Source organism: Lepidothrix coronata, unplaced genomic scaffold, assembly GCF_001604755.1.
Source record: "Lepidothrix coronata isolate B3197 unplaced genomic scaffold, Lepidothrix_coronata-1.0 Scaffold305, whole genome shotgun sequence".
NCBI lineage: Eukaryota > Metazoa > Chordata > Aves > Passeriformes > Pipridae > Lepidothrix > Lepidothrix coronata.
The window spans coordinates 1-20,477 of NW_016690485.1; the positions used below are offsets into that span (position 1 = coordinate 1).

General features: G+C 46.4%; 1 protein-coding gene across 4 annotated transcripts in view; it reads right to left on the bottom strand.

Annotated features, from left to right (window-relative positions):
• Positions 1-556: 556 nt before the first annotated feature.
• The window catches only part of LCMT2 (leucine carboxyl methyltransferase 2), a 22,817-nt gene continuing 2,896 nt past the window's right edge, over positions 557-20,477 (bottom strand). For 2 of the 4 annotated variants that reach the window (XR_001878442.1, XR_001878441.1), the window contains 11 exons: positions 19,195-19,351; positions 18,595-18,784; positions 18,078-18,185; positions 15,929-16,019; positions 13,538-13,795; positions 11,233-11,463; positions 9,541-9,638; positions 7,770-7,957; positions 7,433-7,568; positions 2,362-3,163; positions 558-2,230 (listed from right to left, as the gene is read on the bottom strand). Coding sequence is in view for 1 of the 4 variants with exons in the window: in XM_017837542.1 (XP_017693031.1) it covers positions 5,278-5,445; positions 7,433-7,568; positions 7,770-7,957; positions 9,541-9,638; positions 11,233-11,463; positions 13,538-13,795; positions 15,929-16,019; positions 18,078-18,185; positions 18,595-18,784; positions 19,195-19,351 (1,625 nt within the window). In the remaining 3 variants the exon portion in view is untranslated. Of the gene's footprint in view, positions 2,231-2,361; positions 3,164-4,901; positions 5,446-7,432; positions 7,569-7,769; positions 7,958-9,540; positions 9,639-11,232; positions 11,464-13,537; positions 13,796-15,928; positions 16,020-18,077; positions 18,186-18,594; positions 18,785-19,194; positions 19,352-20,477 lie in introns of those variants that run through there. The other 2 variants (XR_001878440.1, XM_017837542.1) reach the window with 2 other exon arrangements.

Below are 20,477 nucleotides of genomic sequence, written 5' to 3' on the forward strand. Positions count from 1 at the left end.
CCTCCTTCTCCACTATTGTCTGTTTTTGCTGTAGGTGGGGTCCCCCTCAGTTTAAACAGACAATAGTGGAGAAGGAGGTTTTCACCTCAATTAAAACCCATTTTCCCCTCAAACCCCTCATTTTCTGGGGTCACTGGAATGCACTGGGGAGGGATTGGGAAGATGAAATCAAAAGGCAGAATGAGAACAATCTTCCCTGCGCCCCCACTCTGCCCCACCTGCTCGGGTGCTGCTCCCCCTCCTGTGCTGCCCCTCAGCACAGGGCTCAGCCCCCAGCCCCTTCCCTGGGCAATGCTCCATGTTCAGGAGCATCTGGGCGCTTCCCCAGGGCTGCGAGAGGCTCTCAGCACCCCTCCTTGAGAGACCCTAATGCTCCACTGCTCCCCCCCAGCAGCTCCCTGTGGAACGTGGGCCCAGGTGATCCCCAGGAGCTGCCCAGCAGGGCCCACCCCTCCTCAGCCATGAAGTCAGCTGAATTTCAGGGATCACCTCCTCCAAGCTTGGGAGCAATGCATCCCAACAGTGAGGAAACGGGGCAGAAATGCCATGAGGCTTCCATGGATGGATAAGGAGTTGCTGAGCAAACTCAGAGCAAAAGAAGCAGCTTTCAGGAAGTGGAAATGAGGACTGGTGGCTTGGGAGGAATACAGGGAAACTGTAAGAGAAGCTAGGGACGAGGTTAGGGAAGCCAAGGCCCATTAGAATTGAGTCTGGCCAAGGATATTAAGGATAACAGGAAGGGATTCTATAGATATGTTGCAAGCAAGACAAGGGATAATATGGGTCCTTACCAGAAGGAAACAAGAGACCTGGCTACCCTGGACAAAGAGAAGGCTGAGGTTCTCAACAACTTCTATGCCTCAGTCTTCAACACCAAGTGCTGCAGCCACACTGCCCAAGTCAGGAAAGGCAAATGCAGGGGTTGAGAGAATGAGGACCCTGAGCCCCCTGTAGGAGAGGATAAGGTTTGAGACCATCTAAGGAACCTGAATGTAAACAAGTCCATGGGACCAAACAAAATCCATCCATAGGTCCTGAGGGAATTGGCAGACAAAGTTGCTAAGCTACTATCCATCATTTCTGAAAAATTGTGGCAGTTACATGAAGTCCCTGATGACTTGAAAAAGGGAAATATAACTCCCATTTTAAAAAGGGGAAAGCAGAAGACCCAGGGAACAACAGACCAGTCAGTGTTACCTCTGCACCAAGCAAGATCATGGAGCAGATTCTCTTGAAAACTATGATAAGGCATATGGAAAACAAAGAGATGATTGGAAACAGCCAACGTGGCTTTATAAAGGCAAAATCATGTTTGACAAAACTAGTGATTTTCTATGATGGTGCTACAGCATTGGTGGGTGGGGAAGAGGAGGGGACCCTCAGTCAGTTTGCAGAGGACAGGTTGGGTGAGAGTGTGTGTCTGCTACAGGACAGGAGGGCTCTACAGGGGGATCTGGAGAGGGACAGGGATTGGGCTGTCCAGGTGGATCCTGAAGCACCCCATTCCTCCACCCCTCCCTGACTACTCATGATTACTACGCCCTTTTCTCCTCTGGGTCCAGCGCCGCCACCACCACTGGGACCTCAGACGGACGCAGAAGCCCCGGCGGCGCTGAGCAAAACGTGTCTGCGAGGCTTCCAGGTATCTCTGGAGCCAGGCACGGAGCTTCCCCAGGAACCATCCAGTGGTGGTGCTGCTGTATTGCACCTCCATGGAGCTGCTGCTGCTGCTGCTGCTGCTGCTTTCCAACACCGTGGGATTTACAATGACCACTAGTCTAGGGAGCAGCCTGGCCATCAGCACGGATCTTCTGCGTTGCAGTGTCATGTAGTCCCTGCTGCACTGTCCTGTGTTCTTACGTTTGGCTTCTTCTGTCCCCTCATTCATGTCCGGCCCTGGCAGCTCCACTGCCAGGCACTGGGGAGACTCTCTGCCCCCCAGCAGTCCCGGCAGCTCCACTGGCACCTCGGTCTGGAGCACCCTGCAGTCCCCTCCTCTGTACTGCTGCTGGGCCAGCTGTGCCTTCAGCTCACTGTGCTGCTCCTCAATGAGCGCTGGAGAGTCCTGGGAGCTTTGGATGAACCTTGGGAAATGCTTCCTGTAGCTCATGGAACTTCGTTGGGAGCTGCCAGGGGACGTGTCTGCCGATTCCTGCGCCCTGTCCACACTGCTCTGCTCCTCCGGCTGGGCTCTCGCTGCCCTTGGACACCTCCAGTTCTGCAGGATCCTCTGCAGGAACCACAGATGGCTGAGACAGGAGCAGCTCCTGGGCCCACCCCACAGCCCCCCCCGATGCCCCACATGCCACCCCAGCCCACCCCAAACCAACCCAGCCCACAGAGCGGTGCAGAGGCACCTACCCAGAGACGCTTGTCCCGCAGCACGACAGCGACCAGGATGAGCTGCAGCACCAGGATCATGACTGCAACCAGCTCCCCCATGGTGAACATGTCGAGGGACCTCATGGCACCATCCCTGCCACTCCAGGTCACCAGCACAGGCTGGGGATGAGCTTCCCCAGTGACCTGCGGGGTCCCAGTGATGGGATCCCAACACTGCTGGGGTGGCAGAGGCTGAGGTGGTGCCCACCTGCAGTGCCCCGTGTCCTGGGGCCTGTTATAGCCCTTTGTGACATCATGGGGCAGGCAGAGCCCCCTTTGTGACATCACAGGACAGGCAGGGCCCCTTTTATGACATCATGGGGCAGGAAGAGCCCCCTTTGTGACATCACAGGACAGGCAGGGCCCCCTTTGTGACACTGGGAGTTCCCAGGAGCCCCAGGGAGAGCCCTCGCTGCCTCAGGCACGTGACTGTGCATTCCAGGTTGTCCTGCTCAAACCGTTGGGATTCCTAAGGTCAGTTGGGTCGTAACAATTCCATTTGACATCACGAATCTCTTTTCAGCTGTTGTTGGATCTGTAACTGCTGGGTTTTTAACTGGTTCATCAAATAAATCTCTTTTGAATAGGTGGTTTATTTCAATTTCAGGAGCCTCCGTGACACGAGGGCAGTGATCATCCCCCTGGGCCGGGCACGGTGAGGTCGGACCTCAAATCTTGGGGTCAGTTTTGGGCCCCACACGACAATAAAGACATTGAGGTGCTGGAGTATGTCTGGAGAAGGGCAATGGAGCTGAAGAAGGGTTTTGTGCTTTAACCCCACCTGCCAATTCAGTAAGGAAAAAAAAAAGGGAGAAAGAAACTCATAAGGTGAGACAATTTAGTAACTAGAAAAAAACGCTGAACATATTGGAAGAGAGAAAACAAACAAGGTGAGAAGAAAAACAAAGCAAATGTGAACAATTTCTCTGCACCCAACAAATGATGTGCAGTCAGTCAGAGAATCATCATGGAATCACAGGATTGGGTTGCAAGGGACCTTGAAGATCATCAAATACCACTTCACTATTATAGGCAGGGAACCTCCCACTGGACCAGGTTGCTCCAAGCCCTGTCCAACCTGGCTTTAGACACTTCCAGGGATGGGGCAGCGACAGTTTCTCTGGGCAACCTGTGCCAGGGCCTCCTCACAGGGAAGGATTCCTTCCCAATATCCCATCTAACCCTGCCCTCTGTCAGTGGGAAGCCATTCCCCCCTTGTCCTGCCCCTCCACCCCTTGTCCCCAGTCCCTCTCCAGCTCTCCTGGAGCCCCTTTAGGCACTGGAAGGGGCTCTGAGGTCTTCCCAGAGCCTTCTCTTCTCCAGGTGAACACTCCCAGCTCTCCCAGCCTGACTCCAGAGCAGAGAGGCTCCAGCACTTGGAGCATCTCCATGGCCTCCTCTGGACTTGCTCCAGCAGCTCCACATCCTGAAGGACTGGATGCCATCCAGATGGACCTGAACAAGCTCAAGAAGTGGGCCCATGGGTGTGGAAAGTATTACAGAAATGTGGTTGATAGAAAGAGGACATGAAAAAGATGCTATAGCTCTGGTGCCACGGTAAAGGGAATCTATTGGAAGGTCACTGTATCTGTGTACGTGACAGAAGAATAGAATAAAGCGGATGGGAAAGCAGAGCAAATAGCAAATAAGTAACCATAAGAATGTGAAAGAAACAGCATTTGCGCAAATATAACTTAGGTAATCAGAAGCCAATGATGAGCTAGAGCTTGTAATATGCATGAGGCTAATTATTAACCTTTATAAGCACAAAGCCTGCAGCAATAAAGTTGGATAAGCCATGATCAATTCTGTGGTCGTGTGTTCTTATCCCGTCGTCTACAACAAATGGTGACCCCGACCTTGAAGACAACCCATGGGAGTCCCATTAAGTTCAATAAAGCCAAGTGCTGGTGCTGCACCTGGGTCAGGGCAACCCCAAATATTAATCCAGGTTGGGGGATAAACACATTGAGAGCAGTCCTGGGAGAAGGATCTGGGGATGCTGGTGGGGGAGAGGCTGGACATGGCCCAGTCCAAAAACTCCTGTGTGCTCGGCTAATCCCACAGCGTGGGCAGCAGGGCAGGGAGGGATTCTGCCCCTCTGTCCCCTCGGGTGAGACCTCACCTGCAGAGCTGCCTCCAGCCTTGAGGAATCAGCACAGGAAGGACATCACCTTGTTGGACCAAGTCCAGATGTGGCTGAAGCACCTCAGCTATGAGGAAAGGCTGAGAGAACTGGGATTGTTCAGCCTGGAGAAGGGTTTGGGGTGACCTAACTGCAGCCTTCCAGTACCTGAAGGGAGCCTACAAGAAAGATGGAGAGGGACGATTTCCAAGGACCTGGAGGGAAAGGACAAGAGGGAATGGCTTCCCACTGACAGAGGGCAGGGTTAGATGGGATATTGGGAAGGATTTCTTCCCTGTGAGGGTGGTGAGGCCCTGGTGCAGGTTGCCCACAGAAACTGTCGCTGCCCCATCCCTGGAAGTGTCCAAGGCCAGGGTGGACAGGGCTTGGAGCAACCTGGTCTAGTGGAAAGTGTCCCTGCCCATGTAAGGGGTGTGGAACTGGATGATCTGCCTTGCAACCCAAACCATTCTATGGTTCTATGAATTCAGGTTAGACTTCGTTCAGATTTTGAACAAAGTCTGACCCTCACTTCACCTCTAAGACCCTCTGCTGCAGCTGCTTCTCAGGCACTTTATTTATAGTAATAGGAAGAGTTGTACAAAAGCAAAGGCCAGTGAGCTGTGAGCCCCTTTCTGTAAACTGTCCCTCCTGATCCCACCTTCACAAATGCATTCTGGATACAAAGCCCTTGTGGAAATCTTGGACCTCTGAGTGAATAGATGTCTCCCCACAGTGCAGCAGCACAGTTCAGCCCTGCTTGGTCCCAGTCAGTGACTGGTCAGGATGCTGCTGAGGCTCAGTGAGACAGGCTCTGGGTTCAGGTGTGTCCCAAAGGAGAAGCAGTTACCACCACCACCAATAACCAACAACTCCTTCTCATTTGGCAGAAAGACACTGCTATGATTATGTAGCATTAATGGCCACTCCAGATGCTCCTGAAAAAGGAAAGAAGATTTTCAATATACAAGACTTCACACGGTTCACCGTATCACCCATGAATGTGGGCAAAAAGAGATAGATTGAGAATACAGGAACAAGGAACCCATGAGGTATAATCCTCCAGTACACCCACCCACCCCCCAATTTGCAGTTCAGTGCTTTTGATGGGAGAGAATGTCTTGGTAATCCTTGAACCCTAATGCTTTCCGAAAAGGGTGACACCAGTCACTTTTTGATTCAATGGAAACCTTTAGCATTCCTGGCCTGTGGCAAGGAGTTCCAAAGCTTACTATGTAACTGATAGGTTCAAAAGCCTGAAGAGTTTCACCAAAGCCAAAGCAAACAGCTCATAAGCAAAGGCAGCTACCAATCCACCTGCATCCACTTATTCAACGTAAACAAAAAAGTTATATTCTTTTAGATACAACTTTATTACCACCCTACCCACCCTCACTGCTGTCCAAGGGCAGCCTATTTTATCTAAAGGATATGAGGCCCCTTACAACTTCTGCTACAGACAGTAACTAAAAACTAAGCTGCATTTAAGCATGCTTCATGCTTTATGCCTCCAAGAACATGCCGTAAGGTCAGTCAGATGCACACATACTGTCCACTGTGACCTGTCACAAATTCCAGTTTCACCAAGGACAGGTTCCATATGTACAGCTATCTAAAGACAGTTGTTTCTTTATGTAAAAGAAATAACTTATCAAGCAACAGAAGTTTTCTTATAGAATTACAGAATGATTTGGGACGGAAGGGACCTTTAAAGGCCATCTCTTTCCACCCCCCTGCCATGGACATGGACACCTTCCACTATCCCAGGTTGCTCCAAGCCCTGTCCAACATGGCCTTGGACACTTCCAGGGATGTGGCAGCCACAGCTTCTCTGGGCAACCTGGGCCAGGGCTTCACCACACTCTTTGTAAAAAACTTCTTCCTTATACCTAGTTTAAAGCTACTGTCCCTTAGATGAAAACTATCACCTCTTGTCCTATCACTACAGGCCCAGCTAAAAAGTCTGTCCCCATCTTTCTCATAAGTCCCCTTTAGGCACTGGAAGGGCCTCTAAGGTCTCCCCAGAGCCCTCTTCCTCCAGGCTGAACCGCCCCAACTCTCTCAGCATATCCTCACAGGAAACATGCTCCAGCTCTCTGATCATCTTTGTGGCCCTGCTCTGGACTCACTCCAACAGATCCATGTCTTTCTTTTACTCCAGACAGTATTATCTGAGATGAGGGCTACTCACACGTGCAGACCAAGTTTTGGTCGGAGTGTGCCAAAATCCTGCTATGTGACACCACCTGTATGACTGTTCTTCAGTGATTCGTAGAAGAAAGTCACAGAACAGTTAAAGCTGGAAGGGACCTGTGAGCATCATCCAGTCCAACCAGCCCTTTTCAAAGCAGGCTCCACTACAGCAGGTTGCTCAGTACCCTGCCCAGTCAGGTTTTGAATATCTCCAATAATGGAGACACCACAGCCTCTCTGTTCAGTGTTCAATGAGCCTTACAGTAAACTTTTCTTATGTTTCAGTGGAGTTTCCAGTATTTCCATGCTGTTTTTTCTTGTATTCCAGGGAGCAGCTATAACACACTGCAGTTTCCACCAAGAAGTTCTCAATGCAATTATACCACAGACCTCCATAAAGACTCACTGAGGCTCTGGTTTGATCTGTTCCCTTCCTCCACAGGTATCCCAAAGGGACTAGATTTGTGCCCATTTCAGTTCTACTGCCCCTGTCTAGAACAGAGCAGCTTTATGTCCTCCAGTCTTCTGCCATGCAGTGTCTGTCTCTCTCTTAATACTGTTATGTTCTCTGTACTGGTAAAAGCGCTTCAAAATCAGATTCTACCTCGAACAGGGAATGTTTATTCCACTCCCAGCTTTGCCGACTTTGCTTTCTCTATTCAGTTTCAAGGAACAGCTCTAAAGTTATCATCTTCCTTCATACTACATTGAAAGAAAAATTTCAGTACTTACCACATTAATCACATAGTCCAAGCAGAGGCCAGTCACTAAGTCAATGACAGTGATGCCTGGCACGGAGGATGCGTGAAACCACACTCCGCCAACGAGCAGAAGCTTTCCTTCGTGCACATGTGCAGTATGTGAATACCTGTGAGTTCAAAATGAGATTGAACCCCATTAGTAAGGGAGGTTGGTAGAGACAGGCTGAAGATTCACTGATGAATGCTCTAAGCACCCTGGTCTAGTTGAAGATGTCCCGGCTCATTGCAGGGAGGTTGGACTAGATGGCCTTTAAAAGGTGCCTTCCAAATAAAACTATTCTATAATGTTATGAACACATTCTGCTCACCTTGGGATGAGAGGAGGGTATGTCTCTACTGCCTGCCACTGAAAGCCATGTTCAAGCTTCCTCAGAAGGAAAACTGAACCCAAGGGCTGCTCAGCTGCTCCCAGACCTCCTGCGATGAGCGCTCCTCCTTCCCAGCTGCAGGCACTGTGAGAGTGGCGGCTTTCTGGGACTGGACCGTCAACAGCAATCTAGAAAAACACAAGTCCAAGGCTGCAGTTTGCCAAGCTAAGTGTCTTCTTAATGCCCAGGCTTTTAAATGACTTTTTCCTCTGTGGTTGAGTTTTCTGACACCCAACCTTATCCACACGTTCCTCTAGAGACTGCTAAATACAAGTGCTTCCAATTATACTATCTCAAATATTTCTCTGGGCCTCAGTATATTTAATATAATCAGTCTTTAGAGGGTTTATTTCTGCACATTTATTACAGGTAACTTTATTTGCATTCTTGCATGCTGCTTTCTGCTCAAGAGATACACCTGAGAACCCTGAGTTTGTTTCCATTTCCATAGTCCACATGGACTATGGCAGTGACCAGCAAAGCAGGTGATCAGTGGCTCAAACCAGAGAGCAGGATAGCAGGCTGAACTGCAGGACTAAAACGCAGAAAAAAACCCCTTCAGTGCAAGTACTAAAGGAAAAAATGTAAGATCAGGTGTTTAAAGAAATATCATAGCAAGCAAGCGGTGGAGAAAAATTCGGAGGCCACCTTGTCCATCCCTTTCCCCTAAAATAAATGAAACTATATCTATTATCATCTGCATAGATGTTTATATAATAGCTTCTGAAAGTCTGCAGTGACAAGAATTTATCGCCTCTTTAGGCAGTCTGTTGCAGCACTTGGCTAGCCTAACTCCACAATCAATAGCTTATCTTAGTGTCCAGTTGATTCCCTGCACTACTCAAAGTAAAAATGGAGAGCAAATTTTTTGTCTTCTCTGCAGTGATATTTTACATATTTGAAGATTTATTTCTATCTTGAATCTTCTCCAGACTCAACAGCTACAAGTCCTTCAAAACCTTCCCTTGTGAGGTGTGTGATTACTCTTGTATACCTCTGTACAGCTGTACCGCACCCTGTCCAGCTCTTTTTCAGCAATCAGCTTTGGGTATTTTACAAGAATTCTGCTGGGAACATTGAAGAAAATAAAAGGAGCAATTCATGTGGCTTACAGATAACAGTCCTGGTTACATATTTGAAGACAGAGTTTAGGCCTCCCACAACACCATGATACTGCTTATTCATGTTTAGCTCGTGAGCTCCTACAGTTATGCAGCTCTCACCCTATGACTGTGCTACGTCAAAGGTTGGGCTCAAACACTTGGAGTAAATGGGGTTATATCAGGCTGGTGGCCAGTCACCAGTAGGTTCATGAGAGGGGAAGTCCTCTAACTCAATTTCCTTTTATGACACGTTAGCAATCTAGTTGACTGAGGGAAGACAGCAGATGTGGGAGTGGTTTTGATTTTAGCAAAGCCTTTTATACTGTCTCTAACAGTATTCTTCTGCAAAAACGTCCAGCATACAGCTAGATAAGTCCACGATGCGAGAGGTCAAAGAAGACAGAGACAGAATGTTCTCAGTAGCATCCAGCAACAGGACAAAAGGCCATGGGCACAAACTGGCATACAAAGAAATCCACTTAAATATAAACCCCCTCACATTGTACTATCAGGGTCATCAAGGACTGTCTGTGAAGATTGTATTCCAGTAAAAAGCAGGATGTTTAGAAGTCAGCTCTAACTTGAATCACCATGGAGTACATTCTTACCACAGTGTTGGAGAGTTCTTGAGTGTGCAGGAAATACCAATCCCCAAGCACAGGCTCCAGAGCAGAGCGGCCCCCATACACAAACAGGTACTGTTCACCTACAGAAACAGACAACCAGGTGAAAAGGGAAGTTAGAATTTGGTATGTCACCAAAGCAAAAATTTCTGTCTACATAGAAGGGAAGCTGACTGAAGACAGAAATTAAGGCAGTCAGGCAGAAGCTCTATATACTATTTCTAGAAGACATCCTGCAACCTGATAAACAACTCCAGACTTCATCAATAAATACAAGAAATTGTTTCACAGATACTGGAACTACTCTTGTACCTAGATCTTCTATAAGACACATGGAATCACAGATTCACAGAATATGCTGAGTTGGAAGGAAGCCATAAGGATCATCAAGTCCCACCCTTAGCCCTGCACATGACCATCCTGAACACTCTAAGAACCTGCACTCTTCATGTTTGTGGTCATTCAGAAGATCACATCACCCACTTACATTATGTAGTTGCTGAATGGTTACAGTCTGGAATGTTTAAGGAACGGAAATCACACACTCTAGTCTCAAAATGAAGAGGGGAAAACATGCTTTCCCATATACCCTAATAGACTTAGGGAATGGAACTCTAGGCAATGGAAAAATGACTCCTGTAGAACTAATAAAACTAGAAAACACTAAGTATCTAAATCACAGCAGCTCAAGGACATCTATTCATCTCAGGAAAACTGATAATAACATGAACGTGTATTTGTTAATATGGAGAAGCCTCAAAAAGGAGGTTAAAAAGGGTGCAAGCATCTTTGGATAGATGTCAAGGACGTGCATTCACTGCACTATGCCCTGTCCTTTCACTCCTTGAGAATGGACTGTGTCGACAACACCAGGGTTGGTCACTTCCTTCAGCTACAAAGCAACATCAAGGCAAAAATAAGATGAAACAATACAGTCTGACAAAGACAAAAAACAATGTAATATTTATGAAATTTTACTTACCCATTTCACATTTGCTTCTTTGATACAAAATTCTGACTGAAAGGCTGAGGTCTAAACTACATTACACTTTTAACTAAACATTGCTCCACAAATGGAAAGTATGCTCCAGACTAGACTACCAGTTGCTTAACAGTTCCCTTCTGCTCCCCTTGGAGAGCTCCCTGTCCACTGGCAGGAATGGGACAGCTTAGGAAAGGACAGCTTTCACCTCCTGAATGCTTAAGTTTTTGCCCCTTACAGTCAGGATCTTTTACTAGGCCAACCTTCAGCTTGCTACTGCAGGACCTGATTCTAGAGCCATTCACAACTACTTTGTCAATTCCTAGTAGAAAAGTAACACTTCTGAGGCACTTCTGGATAAAGAGCTAGGAATTCTGCTCCAAAAAAATATCCTTTGGAGATAGCAAAACTTCCTTCTGGTGTGATCAAGAATGAATAACTTCAGCAATAAATGATCTCAAAGAATCAGTCTTCCAGAACAGATTACATCCCTAGGTTTCAATTCCACTTACCACTGGGGGTTATGTAGCATACGAAATATAAAATTACCGCATTTCAAGTGCCAAGATCTCAGAGCCTCTTTTAATTTCTTTCCTACTGGCAGGCTTGAGAAGTGGGTCAATATGAAGTTCAACAAGACTGAGTAAAAGGTCCTGCATATCTATGGCCATTTCCACTCTTTCCAGGCTTTTTACCTTTGAATGTCACTTCAGTTGTGCTGTGTCTCCAACGCAAAGTTGCTGGTTCAGCAGCAGGCTGCAGATTTACAAGCTCCACTGCAATGTCATCTGGGTCTGAAGCATTATAGGTTTCGGGGAACTTTAGCCACAACATTCCCAAACCTGCATTTGATGGGGACATTCGTCCTCCTACCACCAGGGCCAGACTGTCTGAGAGACAGGACACAGTGTGGTACAACCGCTCACCTGCAGAGACACAAAACGCCACGGTTCACACGGGGGTTTTTTCCAAGAAATTTACAGAGTCACTTAGGTTGGAAAAGATCATAGTCCAACCATTCCCCCAGCAATGTCAAGGTCACAACTAAACTATGACCCCAAGTGCCACATCCACACAGCTTTTAAATCCTTCCAGGGACGTGGACACCACCACTGCCCTGGGCAGCCTGTGCCAGGCGTGGACAACCCTTTCCTTGGAGACATTTTTCTCCATATGCAACCTGAGCTTCCCCTGGCACAGCTTGAGGCTGTTTCCTCTTGTCCTGTCCCTTGTTCCCTGGGTGCAGAGCCTGATCACCCCCCAGCTCCCCCCTCCTGTCAGGGAGTTGCAGAGAGTGAGAAGGTCCCCCCTGAGCCTCCTTTTCTCCAGGTTGAGTCCCCCCAGCTCCCTCAGCTGTTGCTACGTTGGGATTACAGGAGTGGTGGATGAGGGAAGGGCAACAGACACCATCTACCTGGACTTGTACAAAGCATTTGACACTGCTCGAGCACAACGTCCGGTCTCTAAACTGGAGAGACATGGATTTGACAGATGGACTACTTGGTAGTTTTGGAATTAGCTGGATGGTCTCACTCAGAGAGTCACAGTCAGCATCTCAGTGTTCAAGTGCAGACCAGCGGTGAGTGGTGTCCCTTAGGGGTCACTACTGGCACCAGTACTGTTTGACATCTTTGCTGGTGACAGGGACAATGAAATTAAGGGCACTCCCAGCATGCTTGCCGATGACATGGAGCTGTGTGGTGCAGACACAGGCTGAAGGGAAGGGACGGGGCATCCCGAGGGACCTAAACAGGCTGGAGAGGCGGGACTGTGCCAATGTCATGGAGTTCAACAAGGCCAAGTGCAAGGTCCTGCCCTTGAGTCAGGGCAATCCCAGTACAAATACAGGCTGGGCAGAGAACATATTGAGTGCAGCCCTGGGGAGAAGTATTTGGGGGTGTTTGTGAACAAAAAGCTCAGTATGACTTGGCAGTGCGCGTTTGTAGCCCAGAAAAACCAACCATGTCCCAGGCTGCATCAAAAGAAGCGTGGGCAGCAGGTTGAGGAAGGTGATTCTCCCCCTCTATTCTGCTCTTGTGAGACCCTACCTGCAGTCCAGGTCTGGTGCCCCCAGCACAATAAAGACATGGAGCTGTTGGAACAAGTCCAGAGGCCACTAAGTTGATTATGGGGCTGGAGCCCCTCTGCTCTGGAGCCATGCTGGGAGAGTATGGGCTGTTCAGCCCCAAGAAGAGAAGGCTCCAGGGAGACCTCAGAGCCCCTCCTAGTGTCCAGAGGGGCTCCAAGAAAGCTGGAGAAGGACTTTGGATGAGGGCCTGGAGGGACAGGACAAGAGAGAATGGCTTCACACTGCCAGAGGGCAGGGTTAGCTGGGATATTGGGAAGGAATTCTTCCCGTTGAGGGTGGAAGGCCCTGGCCCAGGTTGCCCAGAGAAGCTGTGGCTGCCCCTGCATCCCTGGAAGTGTCCAAGGCCATGTTGGACGGGGCTTGAATCAATGTGGGATAGTGGAAGGTGTCCCTGCACGTGGCAGATGGTGGGAGCTAGATGATCTTTAAGGTCCTTTCCATCCCAAACCATTCTATGATTCTATGACTCCAGCTCCGTTCCCTTCCCTGGACACGCTCCAGCCCCTCAGTGTCTCTCTTCCATAAGGTTCCAGAACTGGACACAGCACTTGAGGGGCTTCAGCAGTGGGAGACCAGCACAGGGAGACAATTCCTGCCCTGGGCCTGTGCCCACACTATGGTTGGTACCAGCCACGTGCCACCGGCCTTCTTGTCCACCTGGGCTCATGTTCAGCCCCTGTCAATCAACACTTTCAGGTCCTTTTCCAGCTTTCCAGTCACTCTGCCCCCAATCTGGAGCACTGCATGGAGTTGTGGTGATCGAAGAGCAGGACCCAGCATTTAGAATTCAGAACCTTCAGATCTCTGTAACTGCCAGCATCACTGTGCTCAGACACCACTTTTTCTAGACATTCTTTCACTTTTAGCACAAAGGTATCTCCCTTACACTTGCCATCAGCGTGGGAACTCACCCCATCTTTTATCAGGATGTTTCTTTGTCACACAGCCAGCTTTCCAGCAGCCTGCATGCTTACTGAGCACATGGAAATTTCTCAGGCGACAGTGTTGTCCATCCTCCTCCCCAAAGCCTCCAGTGGTGAGAATCACATCGGGTTTTATAAGAACAGAGCGGTGACCGTAACGTCTCAGGCCAGGAATTCCTGAGAGCCTTGCACACACTGCTGCAGGGACACTCCCAGCCATTCCAACAGGAGCAGCACGATGAGGAACTGGAAGACAAAGAGAACCAAAGAACTTATGCACAAACACAAACCAAGTGAGAGATAATGCACGCCATCTTTTCAAAATGATCTTTTCGAGAAGCAAAAATTGAGAAGCAAGTTGACAGAGCACACAGACAATCTGACATGCCCTAGAAATCAGGCTGTAATGGTTAAAACTATCACTGTGCCAACTTTAACTTCTACTTACTGCTCACTCAGCTCCTTACAGTTCTGAGACTGCTTTCATGGGGTGGAGGTAAGACTGGCCAAGAGCCTGCAGTGTCCTAAGCTGCTGCAGCAAGATATGAACCACTGCAATGCCTTCAAAAGGAGCACCTGTCTGGTTAAGACAATATTTGGCTACATGAATGGCAAAGAACAGCAGAAAAAGGACAAAAGCCAGGAAGCTGATTTCAAAGTTTCTTGCTAGATTTTGATCCTACCTTCACAAAGCATTGAAATAAAGTTCTGAAGCATGACAAATGATCTACATTAATTCCAATGGTCCTACTATAAGCGAATATTTCCAGTTATCTAAATACCTTCTCTCTAAATACTATACCCCTTAACACAAAACAAACTCTCAGCACAGGACTCTGGCTCACCAACACATTGTACACGTTGTTTTCTTTTAATCAGTTTGGAATTTGCATCTTCTGTGATTTAATCAAGAGCTTTATTCTTCTGTTATTAGAGATGATGAGGTGAAGGAGAAGTGGCTCTCAGTCCATTTTTTGTATGCCATATTCAGAAAAATTGCCTGTACTGAACATTGTTTACTACTTTATCATTTGATGAAGTAAGAAATTTAATCTCCTTGGGCTTAAATGTGTTTCTAAAGATGGATCTTTTTAAGACTGAGGAGTCTTTTCATATCAGAAAATATATTTACCATGATCTGTTTCGAAGATTTAGTACTTGCACTCTCTTGAACAGGGACTCAAATCTACCCAAGAGGATAACTGGGGTCATTTACTGGTGTTAGAGACATACCTTTTGCATTCACAGTAAAAAATATCTAATCGTGAACATTTATCAGACTTGGAAGGCTTTTGCTATCAGATTTGAATACAACAGGGACAGCAACAGAAAGACTCTACTTCTGTCTCTAATGAATCAAGCGTCTTGACTGCAATAAAGTCCATTAAGCAAAGGGACTTTACCTTAAGGATAGATACTACACATTTAGGAGCCTTTAAGGATTTAAAGCCTCACAAGGACCAGTGACAATCGCACAGTATATGTAACCACACGCACATTCATGTAGCTTCAATTTCACATTTCATGTTTTCAGATCTAATCAAGACACGGTACTTTGGATTCAGTGGCCTTGCTGGTCTCAGAAATGCCATCCTGCCCTATCCTTTTTCAGCTGCTTTTCTTGCTCCCTAAAACACAGACTTCAGCTTTCTGTTGCAGACAGAACTACTTGTGGTACCCATCTGTGAAGACTAGTGATATGAAACAGGTTAAAAATAACCTTCTGCTTTCCACCCTGAAAAAGGAAGAAAGCAGCTAAAAGCAGGAATTTTTTGGACTGCTACTGCTGCCAAATCCTTATCATGGAAACAGAGTCTTGGTCTTGGCTTTTCCCCAGCTGTACCACTTTTCTCCCATCTAAAAAAAGTGACATACAGATTTAAAAGCATTTCACAAACAGAAATACTACAGGAACAATTCCACCCACATGGGATAACAAAGCAAAGCACAGCTTCATGACAGGCTCCCGAGTGCTCTGCTGGACAGGGTAGTAAGGAAAACAGAACAACCTTTTGGGAGCCAGAAGGAGAGAATGGTTCAGAGAGCCATGTATGGAGGCAAGCAGGAATAACTTCAAAGGGGAGATCCCAAAAACAGCAGGAAGAGCAGGGTGGGCTGCATGTATGGGGTGGGGGGGGCTATGTATAAACAGAAGGAGGTGCTGTTCAGACTGAAAAGCTCAATAAACTGAAAGAATGGAACTGATCAGAACCAGCAGTGTCAGGCTGTGGCCCTGAACAGTATTTTTAAAAGGGTGGAGAAAGCTACCAGACAGCAGCATCCCATCTGCCCCTTCCAGAGCTTCACTGTCACCTAAAACCTCTCAGAGAATAACCTGCATGAGATAAAAAAATACTGCAAAAATTAGCTGGACTGTACCTGTCACACTGGGTAACAAGGGAGTCCAGGAAGGTTCCATCCCCTTTGATGCAGTCAACACAAAGTAATGAGAACATTTCAGATGCCATTCCTGTAGCAAGTCCAAAAGAAAAAAAAAACAAAACCATAAAACAATCCCCCTCAAAATCTTAGAGCAAGAAGAAGTAAGGATCTTGGAACAGCCAGGGTGATCAAATCAAATACCAACCCAGTCTTGCACTGTTTCCAACAGGGGTCAAAATCAGAGTCTAAGGCTGAATCTGAGAAAGAGAAGGTGTGTAAACACATTCCTCGCTTCAATCTTCAAAATTTACAGCTCAGTGATCTTCTAAGCAAGAAGCTGTGTCTTTTTATTGAACAATCCTTGATGGATTTCTCATCCATGAACGCGTCCACTTGCTCTTTGAACTCACATAAACTTTTAACATGTCCAACATGCTGTAAGGTGTTGTTCCTACATGCTGTAGGAACGAGTTCCATAGCTTAACTATAAGTTGCATGAGGAAGCTTTTCTTTTTGGAATCAGCTTCCCTTTATGCTTCCCAATTCTGATCACAGAAAGAGTGAGGGCTCTATATCAGAAGGATTAAGGTTTCTTAAGGTTCATGGAATATAAGTGATTCCAAAGAAATCACAAATGCTCAGACATGCAACATGGTCTGTGCTGAATGATAATACAGAAACATAATTTTCAGTCTGGCCTTGGAATCATTCTGAGGCAGAAGCACTCACAGGAACATACAGGAAGTCAGTAGCAATGTTAGTGTCCACCCTGGCCTTTATGGACATTAGGGAATTGATTACGTCCATTCCCATGGGGTGGGATATATTCAGCCAACTATACAACTACAAAGCATAAACATGAATTTAAAAGGCAAAATAAACCCCATTATCAGCATCATTGCCCCAGCCTCTACTAGAAGTAAAAAGCATCTTTTGAAAAGTGGTATCCAGAAATTAATGTAAATACTGAAAATGGAAGGATCCACTATTAGTCCCTAGGCAAATTATTCCAAAAATGTCTCCCTCAGCACTAAGTCTGTAGTTTACATTTCTTACCTAATTTGACCAAGCTTGTTTACAGTAAGACCTGGATCTTACTTAATCTTTCTCTCAAAGGCTAATTGTAGAGCTCTCTGTTATCACATCATTTATTCTCATGCATGTTTCCAACAACAATACCAAGTCTTTACCTTCCCACTGTATGAGCAATGGCCTTGATCTACAACAATTCTTGTACACATTTCTAAACCACTTTGCAAATCTACCAGCTCTTTCAGTCATTACTTTTGCATTCATGTAGCAGAGCAGATCCTGCATGTTGGCAAAATAAATGCAAGCATGTTAGATTATTTTCATACTGCAGCAATTAGATTTCTAGAATTATAAGCAGGAAACCACAAAATCAAAAGGGAAACTTCTAGTAAGCATTTCACAGTATTCACAGAATACTTAGCTCAAAGTTACTCACTATCTTGCACTTACCTTCACTTCTAGATTTCAAATAGTCAGAAACTTTGCCAGCAGTTAACATAAAAATGGCAAAGAATAAAGTCATAGTTGAATTTCAATCATTAATACAGGAATGGCTGTACAAAGTCAGACCAAAAAATATCTGCAGTAGCCTGTATCCGACAATGACAAAATATAAAGTAGTCTACAGAAATGGAAAAGAGCAGGACAAGTGCATCTACTTTCCCCAAGAATGCTACCAACCACTTGCAGTCAGGAACCTCACATCAGGTGTGGTTTTATGTAGTCAGTAATCCTTAATGTATAATCCTTAATGTATTTCTCTTTCATCAAAGTAATTGCCCCTTGAATCCACGCAAACTTTTAGCATCTAAAACATCTTTCATACTACCAGCTGGTTTGCTATGGCAAGACTGTCTCCTTGAGAGATCACTCACTGAGGAATGAACATAAAGCTTTTCTAACATCAAGGAGAGCCTTCTTCCCATGCTCCTTGCCCCAGCTTTATCTGGAGCTCCCTGCAGCCTCTGTGTTAACCAAGCTAGACCAGGGTCCTTTCTGCCTCCATGAACACCTGTGCCCCAGCAGCCCTGTACAGAACTGTGACCATGAGAAACTGCAGACACCTTATGGCATCAAAACCAAGTTGCTCATCTTTAGAATAAAGGAGAATTACCTCATACTCATCAAAAGGCTCCAGAACCTGCACTCTTTGCTGTTCGTCTTCTGGAATACAACAGGTGAAAAACTCATTCATATCCATGACACTGCACTCAGTCCAGCCCTAAAAGAGAAATCCTTCAAAGTAATCACCTCTGGAAAGACAGAAACTCACTTCCCATAAGAAAATAAAGACCCCAAACTAAACACTTGCATGAGCTGTTAAGACTGTCTAGCTGAAGTAACAGCAGCCCAAAATCTGGTGAAAATAGATTTCTTATCTCTAAAGCTCTTAAGAACTTAATTTATTACAACAAAAGTCTCAGAGGAACTCATCATGCCTTAATCCTGTATCAGAAAGTAAGCTGCAAGCTGGTTGGAAGCATTTTCAAATGACTAGTCATGCTACTAGAGAAGGCAGTGCCTCAGCCTCAGCCCTGTTTCTTCAACCTGTCACTGACCAAGCACTCAGAGTTCCAATCTTTATCAGGTCAGTCATGCTTTGTGCACGCCCTAGAGAAGCAGGTGCTTACCCTCCCCAAAAAGCGCCTCTGCTGTGCCTCACAGTCAGGGTACTGTGCCAGAGAGCGAAGTGCAGAGTTCAGTTGGCTGAAATGCTGCTGCATGACACGGCCAAAGGGGTCCTCTGGGTGCACCTGCTCGTACAGCAGGAAGCAGGCCCGAGGGAAACGCTCTGCTGCCCACTGAATCAAGGCATCTGACCTGTGGGGAGGCTGTGTGTAAGACATTAAATAACTGAGGGCTCCCCCATCACCACACAGATGCAGTACATCTTCCTTCAACACCACGAAGCTGCTACTGAGGCATCCTGACAAATGGCAATACACAAATGAGAGTGCTGTACTGGGGACGTAGGAGCATCTCCTCCCCATCTGCACAGACAATGAGGGGATGAGAAGAACAAAAAAATTCTCTGAGAGAACAAAATCACTCATTTGAGATTTTTCTTTTTTCTTCCCTCCCTTTTAGGATATCACAGGGACATCAATTACACCATCACAGTGATGATATAAGGAGCTATTTGGGACTCCACAGAATTCCCAAGGCTTTAGTTTTAAGAGAGCAGGTCTCCCAGCCCAAGGTGATGGATACGGGAGGAGAACCCAACTGACCTGCTGTTCTCCATGTAGGTGAGCACCACCTCTGCAATGAAGAGGGTGGGGATTTCATTGTCCAGTCCTGCTTCCTCCAGGGCTCTCCCCAGCTCAGACAGCTCTGACAAATCCACTCCCAGTAATTTATAATCCTCTCCAGAAAAGGTAATGGCTCCTGGGAGACAAAAACGATGCAATCTCACTACAGTGTTGCTGCAATAATGAAAGCAAAAGGGACAAACAGGAAAATAAAACCCACAGGCAATCACTCATAAGACGGTGTCTATCAACTCTATTTCCCTGGGACATGTACAGGAAAATCCCCATTACTACCTGAACCACGAAGGGATAGTGCCAAATGATCCATTAAATGCAGATCTAAAACTCTGTTATTCCTGATGCAAATTTCACCTACAGATTTCTCATAGAATTATTACATTTACTATAACAACAAAACTTCATCATATTTACTTTAAGAACTTTTTTCTAGAACCTTAAGGACTCTCATTTATACGCCTTTCAGTTTAGGCTAAGAAAGCACCATCGTTTTGATTGAATTCAAATGGTTCGCCTCACAACCAGAAAACTCTTCTCAAGTTTCTTAGGCTTGGTTTGCTAAATAGATTTCACTTCTGTACAATGGCACTGAATCCTGAACTCACACATGCCAGCTCTGCAAACACCAGGCCCTGACTCACAGATCATCATCTTCACAAGTTCCAGTTTATGATCTGCAAGTATTATCATACCTCTGTACTCCACCAGAATATGATAAGCTATGGTTTGTTGACCTTTTCAACCAAAACCCAGTCATTAACAAAGCAACTTTCAACCATTGCCCCTTGACTGTTTGCTTTGTGCCTCCAAGAAAAGTCTGGCTCCAACTTTTCTACCCTCTCCCAACAGGTAGCTGAAGACTGCAGTAGGATTCACCTCCCTTGCAACCTCCTCCCCTTAAGGCTAAACAAATCCAATTGTCTCAGCTCCCCTCCAACATCACCTGCTCCATCATTTCATCACCCTCATCACCTCCCACTGGACATGCTGAAGTTTGCCACTGTCTTTGTACCAATGAGCTCAAACCTGGACACAGGACTTCAGAAATTGCAACAGAAAGAAACGGATCTTGGTTTGATACAATCAGCTCCTGACAAATCCACCCTGGCAACTTCTTGTTATCTCCAAATGCTTAAAAATTCTTTGTTTCAATGTTTTTCATAAAATAAACATGCGTTTCATTTCCAGCTTCATAGTTCCCCCACTATCATCTCTCATTTTTTGAAAGCTGAAGGTATGTTTGC